This window comes from Cyanistes caeruleus, chromosome 3, assembly GCF_971803275.1.
Source record: "Cyanistes caeruleus chromosome 3, bCyaCae1.hap1.1, whole genome shotgun sequence".
Classification (NCBI taxonomy): Eukaryota; Metazoa; Chordata; class Aves; order Passeriformes; family Paridae; genus Cyanistes; species Cyanistes caeruleus.
Window position 1 is genome coordinate 80,950,732 of NC_141703.1, and position 19,336 is coordinate 80,970,067.

The following is a 19,336-nucleotide window of genomic DNA, read 5'->3' on the forward strand; positions in this document are numbered from 1 at the left end:
AATTTATAACTTTTCACTCAGGAATGCTTTCACTATGCCTGGAACATACCCCTACAACACTTCTTCCTCCCATCACTCCCTAGAAACAGCCCTCAACAGCATTCCTCTGCCTTTTGCATCCAGCTTCACCTTAAGCGTAAGCTTTACATCATTTAATCCATGACCCTCAAGAGCATCTTATTAACATTACCAATTCTGTAAGCAGTCCACCATACATCAGAAGTCCTAGTAGGGAATGAATAAAGACTTTGATGTAGTGATGTGCAGTTTGAATTTCAAACATAGCATGCAGCTCAGCACATGCTAGGATAACTGTCTCCTCTCTGGTGTAGCATTTCAATGACAACACAGCGATGTCTCTAAAGTTTTGTCCCTCAAAGAAGCTTTATATAAAATCAGTCCTAGTTCAGATTAGACTCTTCCTATCCTGCATTTTGAAGGTAGCCTTTGTTTGTTTTGGTTTCAACATCAGAAAAGCCAAAATTTATTCAATGTAAAAGCAACAACTCAACTGTTGAGCTGTTCACAACAAAGTGTGCCTCTACTGTTTGGAAACATAAGAGCTTCATGGTCCTCTTCACGGACAGTCATTAATCCCATCTACTGTTCCAGATAAAAATAACTGAAAGATTACATTTCACTTTCCACCTTTTGCCAGAATCTTGAGGTTCCTTTTGATCTCAAATTATCCATGAAGGATCATCTCATCTGTTCACTACCAATGCATCTCTTATGATCCTAGAAATTTTGTGACTTCAATACATGCAATCCAAAATAGAACTTGAAAGCTGCATGGCTCTGTGTGGTCCACAGCACTGACTACCACTATTCTGTTCAGGGCTATTACAGAAACTTTAGGTCTCAAACCCACGTGTTCAGCAGTGTTAGGACTTAGGCATACTAATTTAATTCTAAAAGCTTCAAATGACTTCCACTGAGAAGCTAAGAAGTTGATTTTAGACTCTGCACATTAAAATTAAAACTATAAATGCTTTTTCCAATTCCTATTGCTAAAAAAAAAAGCAAAAGAAAATCCAAATCCTAAAGTACATTTTTATATAGCTTCAATTTAGAAGCAAGCTAATCTGTAAAAAAAAAAGATTTTATTCTATTCTTCCATAGTTTCCTAAACATTTTTAATCTGTCATGTTAACATGTAAGCAGCAAGGAAATGCAGCTAGGGATAAATCTATCATTACTGACTTATTTAAAATGGACCAGGACACTTATTCACATGCTTCCATTCACAAGTTTCTAGAGCTCCAAATTAAAAAACAATAAAAATGTCACGTTTAGAAAAAGAGTCCTTAGACCTCACCGCTTTTCATGTTCTACTGCATTTAACTCACTGAAATGAGAAACAGCAGCCATGCATAAAGATTTAACATACCTTTCCCCTTTCCCATAAGTAAATTCATCTCCGAGGACAAATTGTCACATACTGCCAACTGGACAATAGAACAAAAATTTTCTGATTTAAAAGCCTTAATCTGGCTATAAAAATTCACTGCAGCAAGTCATGATAGTCACTTATAATAACCAACAGTAATTACAGTTACCTCCCGCCTACCTGGGCAAAGGCACATAAGAACATAAGAATCACACAAAAAGCCTTCATTATTATGGCTGCAAAAGTCAGTGCAGCAAAACGTGAAACAAAACAAAGGAATACATTTAGTTCCATTAACATCTTAACAGGTCTTGACACGAGTTTTACAGAATGCAAGAAATGCTGGCTAATTTCACAATCTATCTGCCATCACTAAAGATTAAAATGTGACAACTTTCAAAACGGGACATGCTGCAATCTCAAGCTGATAGAAATAAATGTTTTAAAGGCTTAGTAAATTTGTAAGTGAATCTTATCAAAGCATATAAAGTTCTAAGCCAAAGATAAGCAACACAAATAGGGAAACATTTACTGTGATTACAGGGCTTGCTAACAAGTATGACAAGATCACGGATGGGCAGCTTACAGAGCAAACCCTGGCAGCTCTGGCCGAAGATCCATGAGAAAAATAAGCCATTATACTGAAGAGAATATCTACACCAAATGGTATCCATTAAATGTAACTGTATGGCTTGACTTTTCCCTTACAACTCCATCCAAAACCAGGTGAACTGTGTGGTATTTCAGCCTTAGAGCCATGATGACAGCTTTCTCAGAATTGGGATACTCGGAGGTGCTGCTATTTAAGCAGACCTATTTCCCCCTTCTCTTAGAAAGTCCATTCCAAAGGAATATGTCCAACAAAATATCATTGTCCTTATAACCTCTCTTTTCTGAATGAGAAGTTTCTATACAGTTGCCCTTCTGAATTCAAGGAAAACTTCCAAAGTTAAGATTTCCCTGCAGGAGTCAAACCTTGTTCCTATGCATTACTGGGACTCTGAGCACATAATTAATTGAATTTCAAAAGGAGAACTTGTCATCTTTTCAAATTAAGTTAAAAAACTTCATAAAGAAAAGGAATCCTAAAGGACAGAGTATGAGCCATACAAGTCAGGAAGCTAGAAAAGTTACAATGTTATTTCGACAATAATGAAGTGAAAAGCAAAAATTGGTTTATTCTCTTTGGAAGTCTGCATGTTCCCCTCACAAGTCTGTCTGTAAAGAGAGTCTATGAATACAGAAAAACCCAAGAAACAATTTCTGCCTAAAAGAATTTGTTAAGCACCAGCGTTTGAGAGAGAACTATGTAATGGGTTTGGTAAATGCATAAAGGGATTCTCCAGGATATTTACCTGTTAATACATGTAATGATATCAGCTCCTTCCAAAAGTTCTGCCCCCACAAAATACTCAGAATTACAAGTCATCAACAATGATTGTACAAGGACGGAAGAGAACATATTAATTTTATCACCCTAATCTGTACTATGATACATTGCCTTTGTCTCACCCCTTTTAGTCATTAATCTTATCATCACCATCAGAGTTTGACTCATGCACGACTCTACTGAGGCCCCAGCAAACTCTCTCAGTAGTCTGAGCACAATTCTTGAGTTGTTTTCTTTTTTGTACTTTCTATGACTATTTATGCAACTCAAATGGTACAAAAATTTTAATAATTCCATTGGCAAAGTGGAGTATGATCACGGACAGAAGCATTTCATATTTGGAAAAAGATAATGCCAAAGCATCATTTAGATAAATGTCATTTATTTGAAGGAGAGTAAAAGAAACATGACTCAAAATTTAAATTGATACAACCACATGGCAAAAATTTTTGCATGAACAACAGCTGACACAAGTTTGAGAAATTATTAATTACAAAACTGAAATATATGGATGCTGGATTTCTCATCTGCAAAATAACAATCATTTAAGTACCAGATGCCATGGAGGAGAAATACTAAATTACTTGGGGCTACAATACATGAAACTTTGAGCAAAGTACAATGAACTACATTTCAGCCTCTGCTTAACAGCTATTTCTGAAAGATCTCTGATCACAATTTGCTCTTAAGGAAGTTTTAGTTATCTAACAATGTATAATTCTTAAAGAAAAGTCCTGCGACAATTAAAAAAATGTAATGAACCTCAGCATCTATCAACTTTAAGCAAGACATTTTCAATGGATCTTGCATATTTTTATTCTTTACTGAAATAAAGGATTACTTACTTGATTAGCCATGTAGATTGTGAGAAGACCTCTCCTATCAACAGAAAAGATAAAATAAGTGAATGAATCAAATCTTTTTTTCAGACTGAAGAGAAACATTTTAATAATTTAGAATATTTTATTAAGGAAGAGAATTTTAAAAACAGATTATTGATAAAACAAATGATTACCACCTTACGGAAAAATACGTGCAAACCCAAAAATAGCATCTTGATAGCACAGTATTCAAAGAAGTGAGTAATTACAGGAACCAAGTTATATATAGCAACTGGCTATTCCACATGAATCCTGAAGCTGTCCCAAGGGGCAAGGCACCTTGAATTACACACAGCACTTACCACAAAATAAGCCTACACACGAGCCAGTAACATAAGCATGCAAACCATGACCTAAGTCTAAGTTAAACTGAGAATGAATTTACATCAAAATGCTTATGTGTTAACTTCTGTTTTGTGATTGGTGCTATGTAACTCAAGGCACCTTACCCCTTCTGCCTACAATATGAGGGAAAGTTTTCTACTGAGATTGATGCACAAATCTTGGCTCAAACCAGTTGAAAGTCACAGCGCCAAAAGTGCCCTGCAACACTGGCCACTATCTTGTCTTCTAGCCTTTATCTACTTTTCTTTCCACCTCTATTTTTGGATCTGTCCCTGTGTCTCAGTCCACAGCTCAGAGTGCTCTTTAGGAAAAGTATAAACTTGGGCTCAAGTTCTCACATTTTTGTTGTTTCTACTACAGCACAAGATGAAAACTGAACTTGACTACGTAGATGTGAGCTGCTTCAGCAACCAACTGCACTGTAGGGTCCAGATCAAATTAAAATTATTTTCTATACATCAGTCACAAGCCACCATCACCCTTAAGAAAGTGGAAGACATTACCACTGCAGTTGTTTTGCCCTTAATTATTCCTTCTCAACTGCAAAGATTTTGTTAGAAACTGTGGCCAAAGGTTGGAACACTCCGTCCATTTCAGTATCTCCTGCTGGACTGGTATTCTTATCTTCCTGAGTTTATCATCAGCCTTGTAGTATTTGGGATTTTTCTCACTGTGCCCACTGATCTTACACAAAAAAACTGAAATTTTTTGTGAAGGCATCACACACTCAACTATTAAAGTTTCCCAATATGGAAGTGAGTTTATACCCTGAATCCATATTTACCTTCATGACATATAGGATTTTTTTTTCCTTTATAATGCTACTACAGAAGGTAATATATAATGGAAGGTGTAACCCAGGCTTGTATATTACATTTTGTCATGACATTTTAAATTTCTAAGCATTCATAGAGAGATTCATACAGCATTCATAAGAACTGTGCGTTAACAGAACATTTCTTGCTACCAGTTCAGTTGAGAAGTAAACAAAACAAAAGCACAGATAGCAGGAAATAAAGAAATCTGTATTGCACAGTTCCCAAGCTTGATTCATCAAAAAAAATTATTCAGTATTTTCTAACCTCCATGTTTATACATGCATAACTTTGTAAGGTTAAAGCCTATATCAAGGTTTTTTACAGCAGTCATCTAATCTACAGGGATACACGCCACTTCAAGTTTTACTCCTTCCACATCACACTGAATTTCTGGAAAGCAGTAACGCAGCATATTGACTTCCACAAGTTGCTCTCTACTCAGAGAAGACTCAAATTTGGCTTAAGTTTAAAACTTTAGCAAAATCTGTTTCATGGGTTTTTTGTTGGTTTTTTTTTTTTTAAGCAGAATTACAAATTTGCTCTCTGTGTACCTTCTCTACCTAGCACCACCCTGTGCCAGATACAAGAAACAAGATTCTAGCATGGAAATGTATGGAAAAAAAAAGCCTGAATCAAAAAAATTCAGTGAGGATGAGGCACACAAGGAAAAAAAAAAGTAGACAAAAGGTAGGGAATAGTGTCCATGAGTATTTAAGCAAAATAGCCCCTACAGCAATAAAGCATCAAAATACTGTTTGACATTTCTGAATAGAAAGGGGTAAAAATTCACCTGATGCAATAGATAAATTCAGCTCGCAGGCTGGTCTGCAAACATTCACCTAGTCTTTCAGTTGACTAGCTCAAGTGATAAAACAATATTGGTGGCCTAACCCTACTGAACAGCAAACTGCCAGCTAATACAGTTCTGTGTACTCTAAATCTTATTCTAATTTATTCTCAAGAAAAAATACCGGATATTTCATGTTTCTTAGATTTTCGTTTGACCCTAGTAATAGCATTAAAAAAATCATGATAAATATCCAAACACTTAGCTGTTTGGAAACAGAGAAATAAACCTACCCATAAGAGCTAACCAGGTAACTCAATCCACTTTGAGCATTCTGGAAAACATCAGAACATCAAAAATGTCTGCAGTAACAAACCTCTGAGAAGACTCAACGATCAACTGAGTGACAAATGCATCTTTCAGAGTATACTCTGTGTATTCACAACTGCAGTATCTACAGTGGGCACAAAACAGGATTATTGTTGTTATGTGCATGTAATTTACTTAGTGGATTCTCCCCTGCAGTCTGTCATGCAGGCATGGTTTTTTAGTCTCCCACTGAAATTTATTTAGTCTCATTTAAAACATTAACAAACTAAGAACTAAGTGGGCTTTAATTTCTATTTTAGCCCCTTTGGGGATAAAATGCAACTCACCAACCACAAAGACAAAGAAAGGAAAAGGGGCTAGAGAAGAGGAAGGAAAGAAATCAGAAGCTGCGGTGCAGCTGCAGCAAGACCAGTGTGAGAAGTAGGTGGCTGGGAGGAGACAAAATGTGCAGACAATAAATTTGTGCAAGGAAATAAGTTCCGGAACTGAAAACACAGCAAGTTGTTAGATGACGTCATCTCCAACTGCCTGCAACCAGCCCGTCTGTGAGGCCCAGGCTAACTCCAAGGAGAAAGAGTTTTCTTCCTCCAAATTAATTCTGTGACTGTTTTAAAAATAAATAGCCCCATGTTTCCAGGGAAAAGGGAAAAAAAGGGGAGGGGGAAGGGGCATTCTTCCTGGCTCTGTGCAAATGCGACCCAACAATCCTAACCCAAACTGAACTCTGCTGTTAAAAACTAGTTGGAAGTTCAGGAAACGCTGCACTATTTTGTAGCAATGACAGCTGACAGAAAACAGGGCAGAAAGATGGAGGTAGGCCAAGTAAAAGGGTCACTGGTACAACCCGAGGACTGTATTAAAACTGCAGCTGGTAAACAGGGGGAGAATATAATTGGGAAATGGTATTAGGAGAGCAGGAAATTATTAAACAATAAAAATAATTAGTCACCCACATCTAACCACATGCTTTGTGGAGGTTTAAAGATACTAATAAACAGCTTACATTTACTCCTACAGTCCATGAACCAGTGCTGAATGCTAATCTTGGCAACACCAACATCAGCAGGTGGCTACAGCAGTGACGGTCTGGTAAGACCACTGCAAGAAAGCCCAAGCCGACACACACATCCCTACTGCCCCTCCTCCTCCATGGTTTCTGGCTTAGGCCATTTTCTCCAAAGGCAGCTTTCATAAATATCTTCGTTGTGGCTTCCCACTGACTCCCAGTCACCTTTTCAATTGATGGTCTCTCCCATACCCAGCTCTGTTTCTAATGACATTTGTGATCTTTAACTCATGAAGGAAAAACATTAGCTACGGGTAACCTTAAATTCATGAGCAACAGACCAAGGTCCATCCTACCAGTTTCTTGTATTAAAGAACCAAAAAAAAAAAAAAAAAAATATTTGCTAAAAAACTGTTAACAAGACAGGTCTCTTTCACCTGAAAAAGGAAGCTTGCATGAAAGTAGTCATGTTTTAATTGCTCTTAAATTCAAGTCTCAAAGAGCAGTGGTGTTTAGCATACTTTTCACTTTCTCTTCCTTTTCCTTCCTAATTCACACTTTTAAATTAATTTTCTAACATGCTTGTTAGAAAACTGAGTAGGCAAGGTCTCAGAGTTTAGTTACCCAACACAGGTCACATTATCAACAGTTGAATAATTCCTGTCTTGCAGATTCCACATTTAATGTTTAAGTTACAGCAGACCACAGGTTTCTAGAAGATAATTCTCTTGTTCACTTATACCTTCCTCAAAGAAAAGTTTAACTCAATAAAATTTGCTTTTTGGACAACTTGGTAACATTCAGACCAAATTATAGCAGTAATAGCTCTTAAACTATGGCCTATAAACCTCAATAGAGAACCGCATACTTTTGTTATTGTACTGCCCAGAAGAAAGAGTCTAAAATAACTGCTAAAACCCAAAAAAAGCTACAGGATAAAAATAACAAGGAAACCTAGCAGTGTACTGGGTTGTCTTACCAAAAGTTTAGGTAGGAGGTCAAGGGAAATGATTAATCCCACTTACTTGGCACTCACTACACCACAGAGTCCCATGCCTGGTTGTGGTCCCCAGTACAAGCAGGCATTGATCAGCTGGCATTGAGGACCAGCAGTACGGCTGGGCAGACTCTGACCTGACCCAAGGAAACAGCATTTTCTCCAGCAAGACAGGAGAGTACTGCAACAGGGACTCGGAGGCTGCTGTCCTCAGAGGCTCAGACCAGACAAATCCCCAAACAAGCTGGACTGAATTTAGTGCCAGCCCTGCTCCAAGCAAGAAGCTGCACTAGCTGAATTCCCAAGACTTACCTGAACAATTCTATTATTCTACAGAAAAAAGGTGGAAAGCAAATTCAAAATATCAATAATTTTTTTTCACAGATTATAAAATCAGATGATAAACAATCAGTGATAAACCATGTCTTCCTTACAAACACAAAACATAAACTCTTATTTAATGAATTAGCCATTTATTTAAAAATATCAAATTTGTCTTTTAAGTATCACCAATTACCACAATCAATTATGTGTTATTTTATGGGTACTCATCTTTACCATTTGCACCCCAAAACAAGAATTAGTCTGGTCTCTGAAAACACCTTTACCTCCCCCGTAATACTACTCCTCCAACCAAGTCCCCCTCATTCCATTTCTTAAACAAGAACTCCTTCAGTTCTTCCACTATGCTCCCTAAGTTTTTAATCATACTTATAGTTCTTTGCTGAAAGGGTCCCAGTTTTTCAGAATTCACCTTCATGGAAATATATGAAATATATTATATATATATATATAATACTGTATATATATATATATATAAAATATATATATTATAATATAATATATATATATTGAAATATATAGAAAATATAAAACAGATTAAACTCGTTCTATCCTTCGTTTAACCAGAAGTATTTTAAAGTCAAAGAAATCACTGAGTACTGCTCTCAGATTTTGCATTTGCCTGTGAGCAAGGTATTTATATCTTCTTGTAAGTGCTGTAAACTCTGGAAAACTTATTTGATTGAGGCCAAAGTCCAGTTTCCCTTACACGTGAATAAAAGAATGCTATTTGTGCCAATAGAAGCAGCAACTGTCCAAATCTGCATGCCAACATATTGTTTGTGGAACATTTTGCTGAAGAATGTTTTCTTGCTTGGCTTGATGGGCTATAAAATTCAAAAAGTAACTATTTTCACAAGCAGCATAAGCTTTTGCTTCATATAATAGTAAATCATACAAAACACCAATCTTTAAATACGATCAAGATTGGTTTTTTCCTACAGAACTCATTGCCAGTTCTCTCTCATTTATGGTTTTCCTTCAGTGTATTTATGGTTTCCCTTAAATACAGAGCTGTTGCTAAGCTAAAAAGAAAAATAACAAAACACAACAGCACCATCAGCACACGCAAAAAAACAAACAAAAAAATAACCAACCAACCTTGCCTGAAGGTGGGATGAATCCTTAGAAAGTACTTACGCTCATGGAAATTTTACCATAAATTAATTAATGCAGCCACAGCAGCCCTCAAAGAAAATTTCCAACAGAAAGCAAATACCTTCTCTTTTAAACAGCCACAGAAGAGAGGTAGGACCGGTAAATTTTAAGCTGTATCTTTCTCAATGTTTCTTCCTTCTGAATATTTCTTTCTATCATGCATTTTGCCTTGACCATCTTTTGCGCCTATTAGCAACACTCCAGTTCCTAGAATTTCCTCATCAAAAACTGGCTTTGGTGATACGAAGTTTAAGGAATTGTTTTCTCTATTACCTTGTTTCAGTTTAACCACAAACCCTTCCGAGCAGACATCCTGAAATCTAAACATTCACTGTAATTAATTAAACTTATTTCAACTGCTATAACTGCTCTTTTCTAGCAGTATTGTGTTTTTTATGATCGGGTTTTTTTGTCTTGCTCAAAATTAAAGGGGAAATAAGTCAGCAAGTCAAAAATAACAGGAAATAACTACAGCAAGATGAATACCACTGCGTACAGAATTAACATCAACTGACTGAACAGGCACCTCCTTCAGTGAGAACAGCCCTAGGTGGGAGCTGCAAGAGGTGTAAATTCACCCCCCAGGGCGAGGCACACACCGGGGCAGGTATACCCAGGCCCCATCCCTGTGACAGCTCCCATAACCCAGCACACAGCAGCAGCCAGCAGCACAGGGGGATTGAAGGAGCCTGAAGCTGGATATAGCAGCATGGTAAAATTCTTTATGCATGCAATTAAGAGAACAGGTTCTCTGATTAAACACCTAATTGGTGGGTTATGTTTATCCACATATGCAATAAATTTAAACAGCTGGTGGGGCAAACACCCACACAACAAAACTATCCAACTCACTGCTAAGACGAGCAGTTTTAGCTTTGCCATAAAGCTTTCTAACTTCATCCCCAGTCCAAAATTTCAAATTCTTGATATCTCCTTTTCCAGAAACTCTTAGTGCTGTCACACCAACAAGATTTGACCCAAGAAGCAGGTACTACAGTCAAACTCACCTTTCTTTGTGAGCTGTACAACAAAATCTGAACTATACATGACTTTAACTATTTCTTCCCTAAATTCATTATATTAGTTTCCTACAAAATCAAGTCTGAATTTTATATGAATGTCACTGTTTTCTGAATCTGCTGCATATTCTGACACTTATCACTGCATATGACCTAATTTTTTTTGATTCTTTACAAGTCTAAGAAATCACAAAATAAAACTACTTTTATAAGACTCTCTGGATTCAAAGGCAAATATGGGGTGGAATCTTAAAAAAACAGGTAAAGAGCACAAAATATTTGCTGTACTGATTTGTTGCAGCAAAACAGTAATTTTTAGTAATAGTTTCATATATATGTATATATCATATATAAATACATACATTTAACAACACACTTTTAGTAAATAAAATTTGAGAACATTTGTCCTCTTTAAATTTAAAAGAAAAAATAAAGAAAGATTCAAAAAGACTTAACTCCAGCTTTAATTTCTGAACACAAACTAAGGAGCTAACATAATAGTTTGTAATGACTCCCCAGACAGGACTCATGGTCTGCAAAACAGGAAGAATTCCTCCCATCAGCTTCAATCCCTCCCCCACACTGTAAAACACCACTTTAAAATCTGCAGAATTAAATCAAACACACATATCATAGGTTTCCCTGAAATGAAAGTAGTTAAAATGAAGAGGTAAGAGGTAGGGTTTTCCCTGCTTTACAGCAGCTTGACACCACAAGCGAAACCAGCATAGATGTGGAGTTGTGATTGCATCCCTGTAATAACACAAGCATACAGATTATGTTTAGGGAATCGTTAATCTCTCACACCCACCAATTTCCTACTGACAGCTGGAGGTCAGCAGCAAAGTCCTGGTGCAAAAGTTCACTTAAAATCAGCAAGAACAGACAAGCTTTCAAAATAACGCTAAGAATTATGAAAACAGTCCTAAGCAGTCAGTTTTCAAAAAATAACATGGTAACTTTTTGGCTGAGTAAAGACCAGTAGGCAAGTCTTTCGCACAAAAATGTTCAGAATTTCATCTCAAAAAATACAGTTTAAGGACTCATGACCCACTGCTTTTATAAAGGAATTTCCTATTTCAAATTTTTGGGTTGTTTAAAGTAGGAAATGGACACTTCGCAAGCTGGAGAAATTGAAACTGCTCAAAACTGCAAATCAGTAATTCTTGCTTGGAGCACATTACATGTTAAGCAAAATGGTTTTAGGCAAATACTCAGAATTTGTTGTTCTTAAAAGGAAATAAAATAAACTCAACATGTTCTACGATTTGAAAACATGCCAAAGAAAGGGTATGAGAAAACTGGAAAGGGAGAGAAGCCAAAAATAAAATATATCTGCAGTAATACATTCCAGTTAAATTAGTACCAATAATTCTTACAGACTTTCCAGATAGTGAAACACAAGATAACATCTATAGTTCCATTTTTTTAAACTTCTTTATGCTTTATTTTACACAGATTTTCTTTCACCATTCCCTCCCTCTTCCTTCTCTCCCAGTTTCTCTATGGTATCTACAGAGCAAAAACAAACACTGACCTACAGAGGGGAAAAAAACTCTTAATTAAAGTGCAATTTAACCTCACAAGATTCCATGAAGAGATAAAAAATTCCAAAAAGCTTATTAGTATTATAGAAAGACTGACCGGGAGATAACAGAAGAAAAACAAATTAATCAAACCTCAGGAAAAGAAATGAAGGATTTCAGGATTTTTTAAATTATTCACATTCTTGGTACAGAAGGTCTATCTAGTGTTAAGTAAGGCCCCAAGTAACAACCTCTTTGGACTGTTGATAGTAACACCGAGCTGTTTTTAATCAGCTTGGTCAATCACAAAGAAAACACTCAGTTCTTTCTGGGCATGGGCTGCTTGGCCACTCAGTCTGGAAGGTATGAGCATAGGGCACAAAAGCAAATACTTTTGAACAAAACTGCCTTGGAGACTCTCAGCAGCAGTTGGTCATTGTTAATGTATTCTGTTGGCAATCACTACCACTCCAAAGCAAAATAGGACACTATGGACAGAACAGTTAATAAAAATTAGGAAGAGCAGGACAGGGCATGGAAAAAATTCAGAGTTGAAAATATGTACAGTATTCACTGGCCTTGGACATAAGTCCAGTGTATTTTGAGAGTGAGAAGGCATGAAGGAAAAGAAATTTGTCATATAAGGTCACTCCTCCAGTTGACAGCTTGGGGCTGTCCCAATACCAACTGAAATTTATCCAGTATTTGTCCTATTCTTCTCAACCTCCACCCTCTAGCCCTTCTCAAGTTAAGAGCCCTTCAACCACACCCTACCTGCATATCCCAAACCCAGCTCACAGCAGCTCAGCAAGAAACTCTAGAGGCTTCCCAAGAAGCCCCTTGGAATGGCTGCCCTTCCCTTTCCAATTCATATTCTGTACCCAGTTTGAGACAGCCCATTACACAACACAATTTTTTTTTATATAAGCTACTCAAATCATCAGTTACTTCATCTATTTCAAAAGACTTAAGCAGCCTGATACCATTTTTCTAGTCTGTCCCACTAATAGCTATTCTAGTGATTGCATGTTTAGAACCAATTTTTTCTTTAGACTCAGAATGTTTTAATGTTACATTTGTGATTGGATCACACAGTTTACAAAGCACCTGGAGCAATATGTAAAAAAAAAAAGCTAGTCTGATAAATCAATCTAACTCAAACGAAGACCCATTGCAGCTTTTCACATGGTGTGAGTAACTTCTAAATGCCCTTGTATTCAGCAACAGCAGACTAGCACTTCCAAGGGAAGTAGTGTATGGAGTTAGGACTTGTCAACATACAGTGACATTTGCTTTTTTTCCCTCCCCTTTAAACCCTCTAATGACAGCTTATTAAGTCATTTTAAAAACAGGCTTTAAATCCAGTTAGGAAATATTAATTTAATCACTCAGGAGACAGATGAATGCTATTAAGAGTGTGCCTATCCGTAATGGGGGTCCCAAGGAACTGCAGTGTCAGAAATCATGTGAACCTTCTCTAAAAAGGCAGGCAAACCACACTAGAAGTTTGACAGAGTGTCATTTCAACACATCCCTACTGACTTGAGAAGCCAGCTTCTGGCAGGACATCAGTACTGGATGATGAACTGTGCCAGATACTACAGACAGACGTTAATGAAACATTGCACCTACCAAAGACAGAAATAAGCTATTGCCAAGTCCAGTTTGAACCTATTAGTTTCTGGCATTAAGCTCAAACATCCAAATTGCCAACGGTTGATATTAGAACACTTTTGCTAGTTCCTCAGTCCATTGCCCATGAGGAATGAATAACAGACACTGAAGACCATAAAACGAAAAACATATCACTGAAGCAGCGAGATGGAGCCCATTTAAATTCCTTCACGTAGACCAAATTAGGCTGTACTACCAGACAGTCCATACTGCTTCAGTCTTTCACCAAAGCTGGAGCAGCCTGGATTGTGACGACAGGTACTGGCCCAAATTCATAAGACCTGTTTAATGCTTGCCTTTAATATCATGGACAAAGTTTGTTCTTGCTCCTTAGACAGACTGTCTTTAGGAGAAGGTTTTAATGGCATACACTTGCTTTATCAAAAAAGATTCAAACTGGAGTGGAGGTCATCAGATTACAAGAAACACTACAACAGATAGTGTTTTATTTCCTCACCGAAGCAAATAAAAACATGCCATTTTCTGGCCCAGGATGTGGACCGGAGAGGGCAGGAAGGGGAAGTAAGATGTTTGAACTAAGAATACTGCTGTAATCTTTGCCACAGAAAAGCTTTGCATGATTAAATATAGCAAACCATTACCATTCCAAGTCTCTACCTTCACACTTTTCCTGCTGCAGAAGCTAACAACGACCTTAGTTCCTTGGGAACAATGAGGCTCCAGAAAAGTCACGTCTTTCAGAGAAGATTTATAGGTGTGGCTTGCATGGAAGCAAATACTTAACCTGCTCTCATCTACAGTATCTAAAAACAATATCCTACAAGCAGACCTGAGGAACACAGCACAGAAAAGTTCCCTCCAAGACTTCCAGCCATTGCACTAGAGGCATACTAGGCACGCATGCTATCTCGCCAGGTAAATGTCAGCACTCAAGCCAGCTCACCTAAGCGGCATCTGAAGTTTATTCTATACTAGCACAGAATTTATTATTTCCCCTCTGGGAGCTACATGTTACACACAAGCATTCAGACACAGAAGATGTATTAAGTGTTTGCTTAAGCCAAGAAAGTCCAAATGAGTGTGTCCTGGATGCTAGTGCTGAGCAGACAGGACAGAGTAATTAATCTACTGTTTGTACCATTTGAATCCAAGTCAGACTAACAAAATAGTACAATGTGCAGCAGCAGCCTGAATTTTAACATTTTATCTGTCAGCATTTCAACAAGACTGTAAGTTTTACAAATTTTGGGGGGTTTTTTAATGGTTAATGATGAAAAACAGAATATAAATTTTACTACTATGCAGATGACAAAATCATTTTTACTTAAGTTTTCAGCCTACAAAGTGAACATTTCAGAAACAGATTTGCCAAAAGTGGCTCTTGAAATAGTTTTTAAAAATTTAACTATAACCAAGTCTCAGTTACTCATGGAGCCATGCAGGAAGAGGACGGTATCTGCCCAGTCACCTGGGATCTATCAGAGCTACTTGACCTTAGCACTGCACTTTGTTCACCCAGGCTGGCCCCACATGCACTGACAGAATAGGCCAGAGTTAAATGGGTGCTGCCTGAGATGTCTTTACATTCATGGAGCAGCCACATGGCTGGTGCTGTGCCTAAGGTGGCAAATCCTTCTGAAATTCAGACCTGGAGACCACTGAGCAATTGCAACCAAATAGTCCTGCATGATTCATCTCAGCCCTGACTCTAAAATCAGAGAGAGAAAATAAACCCAGTCTCTACAGACTCATCCAGATGTGCAATGCATTCTGCAGCATCTCCAAAATCATAGGTATATACCTTGTTGTGAGGTGCCTCAGGAAGGCAAAGATTTAGTTTCAGATAAGCATTGTTAAAGTGAGAGGCATGGCTGTAAAACCAAGCTAGTGAAAACCAAGCTCCTGCTTTGGGGGATGTGAGGGTGTGAGCCCTGGATGAAGTTATGCCACCCCAAACCCCTTGTGAAAGACGGCCCAGGAGTTCTGATTGGGTTTGAGTCCCTGGGGGTTCTTCCCTTCCTGTATTCCTAGTGGTCCCTGACCCTGAACTCCATCCTAGTTCTGCCCCTCAAAACCCATCACCCTGCCTTTGTTCAGGGCTCTCTGTCTCTGAAGGAGTTTGTTCCCATGCTGAATAAATGGCTTCATGAACAGAGGCCCACCTCGTTCTTGTCCCATGCTGGTTCTCAGAAACTGCAGCTTCCCTGGACATGATCCTGCAGTTGCTGACTACAATACTTTACATGGGGTCTTCCAGTATTCTTCCCTGTCTGCCTGTGTTATCCTAGAAAATGGATCGTCAACTATAAAGCAGCTCTCCTGCTCTTCATCTTGTGCAAGACCAGTTACCATACAAGAAAGCTGAACCAAATTTTTCCAGCATTCAAATGCTGCAGCCTGAATGTTAAACTTGGTTGCTGAATACTTATGCAGAAACAGCAGTGTTTTTTAGAATCCTGAGTAGTTTATAACCTGGGCTGACTGACAAAACATCAAACTGTAGTCACTGATTCCCAATAAACCTTCTTGCTCAGTTCACAAATACAGAATTCACCTCGCCAAACTTTTGCCATCTCAGGTGGATGAAATCTAGTTTAAGACAGTTATCTAGACTGCAATGAGAAACAGAATGAGGAGTCGCGCAACTGATTGGAAAGAAATGACCGATATGAAATAGAAACACAGCCTTCAGATAGCAGTGCAACCAGTTACTTTATCCAGGAGTATAAAGATTGTATCTGAATCTTATGTGCATACACAGAAGCACAAAGAGTAAAGGGCAGGAAGGAAGGATAGACTTACTAAAGGAATAATTAAAAACACCACATAGGAGAGAAGATCTTTCTCACACAGTAAACCAAGTGGTTTCCGCAGTTCATATAAATGAAGCAAATTTTACTCTGCAGCTACTTTTGCAAATGGAGCAGACAGTTTATACCTTGCCAGTAACACAGCATCTTACTATGACCCACAGAGGACATCCTCTTCCTTCACACAGGACAGCCTCACAATATGGGTACAGTTTAAATGACAGCCTTTCCCTCATCCACTAGGTGGGTGAACAGGTCATGATGAAGGACATCAATTAAGTTAAACAGGATTTGCTCTTTGTGAAGTCATCTTAACTGTGCCTGGTGGTAATGCTGTTCCTTTAAATGCCTTTCAATACTACCCAGAATAATCTTCAGAATGCTTCCAGGAACTGAGGTTAGACCACCAGGTCTATAGCTTATTGGGTCTTCCCTCATACCCTTCCTGTATACACAGAGGGGTCCTGTTGCAACACCCAATAATTCCTTCAGAATTCTGGTATGAATCCCATCAGGCCCCATGGACTTGTGAACATCCAGCTGATACAAATGGTTCTCTAACAATTTCATTGTCTGCAAATGGACTGTACTGACACACGTGGTCCTCCAAACTGAAGAGCTGAGCAGCCCAAGGTCTATCAATGCTATTAAAGATGGAAGCAAAAACAGTCTCTGCTCCTTCTACAGCTATCAGTCAGGTGACCACCTTCAAGTATGAATCTGTTTTCCTTAGACATTTCCTTGCTATTAATGTACTTTAAAAAGCTTCCATGTTGTCAGATACAGCACTGACCAGCTTCAGCCCTAATTGAGTTTTCGGCCTTTTAAACGTTCTCCTTGCATATGCAAACCACAGTTCTGTATTCTTCCTGTGATGCCTGACCTCACTTCCAGAGACAACACAGTTTCCTTTTCCTCTTGAGCCCCACAAGGAGTTCACTCTTCAGCCAAACTGGTCTTCTGGCCCACTTGCTTGTCTTACAACACACTAGGACTATCTGCTCCTGCACTTAGAAAAGACAGTTCTTAAAAACTGACTTTATTAATATTGAATTAACTGAACAATTAAAAAAAAACTCCAGAAACTGTTTCTAGGATTAACACATAATGCAACAATAATAAGACAAACAGAAAACTTTTTGAATATATCAACAAAGTTATGACTGCCAGGGATATACCTCAGAGAGAGCACAAATTCCTCTATTGTAAAATACAAGCCTATGACAGGTGTTTCCATGAAAAATACTCCCAAGAGCTGCCTATCCTGAGCTACCTGCCATTCACAATGTTGCCACCATCACAGTATCTCCAGATTGACTTCTGCACTCCCAGCCTTGAATGATCACTTTTCCCTTCTTCTGATAACTGTTAAAGCAATCTGGTTTTGTGGAAGGTGCTCCTGTCCATGGCAGGGGTGTTGGAGCTAGACCAAGCCCTTAGGTCCCTTCCAATCCAAAACATTCTGAGATGGTTCTATAACTACAGCACAGCAGCAGCCCTCAAAGCATGCAGCAAAACATGTTCAAATGTTTATGCACTGTTACTATAAAAACATAAATCCTCAAACACTCTCTCTCAACCAAGGCAGTTGCTGAAGTACAATGGAATTTAACATATTTTGGTTTAGAAACAGAAAGCTTTCCCAGTGTAGCCTGGCTCCGTATTCCACAGCAATAATCACTATAGAGGAGTACAATTCCAAAAACTTTGTTTCCCTGCTAGCTCTCCTTACCAGATTACACCACAAAATACTCACTTCAGTGATCCAAACTCCAAAGTTTTTTCACTACAATGCAAAGATTATGCAAAAAAATCACCCCTCAACATAGCTTGCTTTCTCAATTTCTTACCTGTAGCAAGTACAACTAAGGCTTGCAAAAACACTTGCTGTGTTAAAAGAGTTTGTTCACTTGTTTTGATTACTCACTCCATTAAAATTGTGATTTATCTGTTTCCCTATAATAACCTTCAAATAGACACAAAACATTTTTGAAGATTGTCACCTCAAGTCTAAATGCACTGTACCACTATAAAGAAATATATATCAACAAATTTGTATTTGAATGTTACAAAGTTACAAAATTATTGTATTTCTTTACAGTTCATACTTTTTACCATTATTGTGCTGGCATATTCCTCCTTTATAATGTGTTTAGACTAATGGCATTTATGGCAAGCAAATAATCCTAACAGCTCTGAATGTTTCATCAGAACAAGTATACAGTGTAAAAATTCCACATTGTTCTTACACAAATGTTTCTGTCACTTTTCCAAGCAATGCATAGTAATACTTTTGTTTCCAATAACACTAAATATATGTGTGTGTATATATAGATGTCCTCTATAACACACCCTGTTGCACTGCTTTACATTTTAAATGCATATGCTTTAAATATTTTTCTAAGAGTCCAGTATACTGATTTTTTATGAAAAACACCCAAAGTTTTCAACTAAAAACATATTACAAATAGTTGCCCAGAGCAAGATTTTACAACCAAATTATAGAAGCCCTAAATCTCAAGTTTTATAATACCATCAGTGACAGAGTTGTAACTGTAGCGACGAGACAGGCGCCGCTATAATGTTAACAGCCAGTATGTAAACATTAATGCAGCCTAAGGGGGGAGCAGGGGCAACCCCAGAAGTGTCCTTTCACAAATGCCACAGAAATTTTAGGTGGCTGCAGTTAAACTTCTTCTGGCTTAATTAGCTACAAAAGGCAGGGGACAAAAATTAAAACAGCCAGGCAGCAAGACAATTAACTTCATCAAAACTGGAATTGTGTCCCCCCTTAAAGCTTCATAGTTCTTGAAATTCATTAGTACATGATTTCTTGAACAAAGTCTAATAAAATGAAGTTTGCCATTCAGCTACAAACAAAACATTACTTAAATGATTTTGA

General features: G+C 37.8%; 1 protein-coding gene across 2 annotated transcripts in view; it reads right to left on the minus strand.

The window, feature by feature from the left end:
• TMEM135 (transmembrane protein 135) overlaps positions 1-19,336 on the minus strand; it is a 157,794-nt gene that overhangs the window by 118,686 nt on the left and 19,772 nt on the right. For both annotated transcript variants that reach the window (XM_086882185.1, XM_086882186.1), the window contains exon 4: positions 3,626-3,659. In XM_086882185.1, coding sequence (XP_086738311.1) covers positions 3,626-3,659 — 34 coding nt within the window. The remainder of the gene's footprint in view (positions 1-3,625; positions 3,660-19,336) is intronic.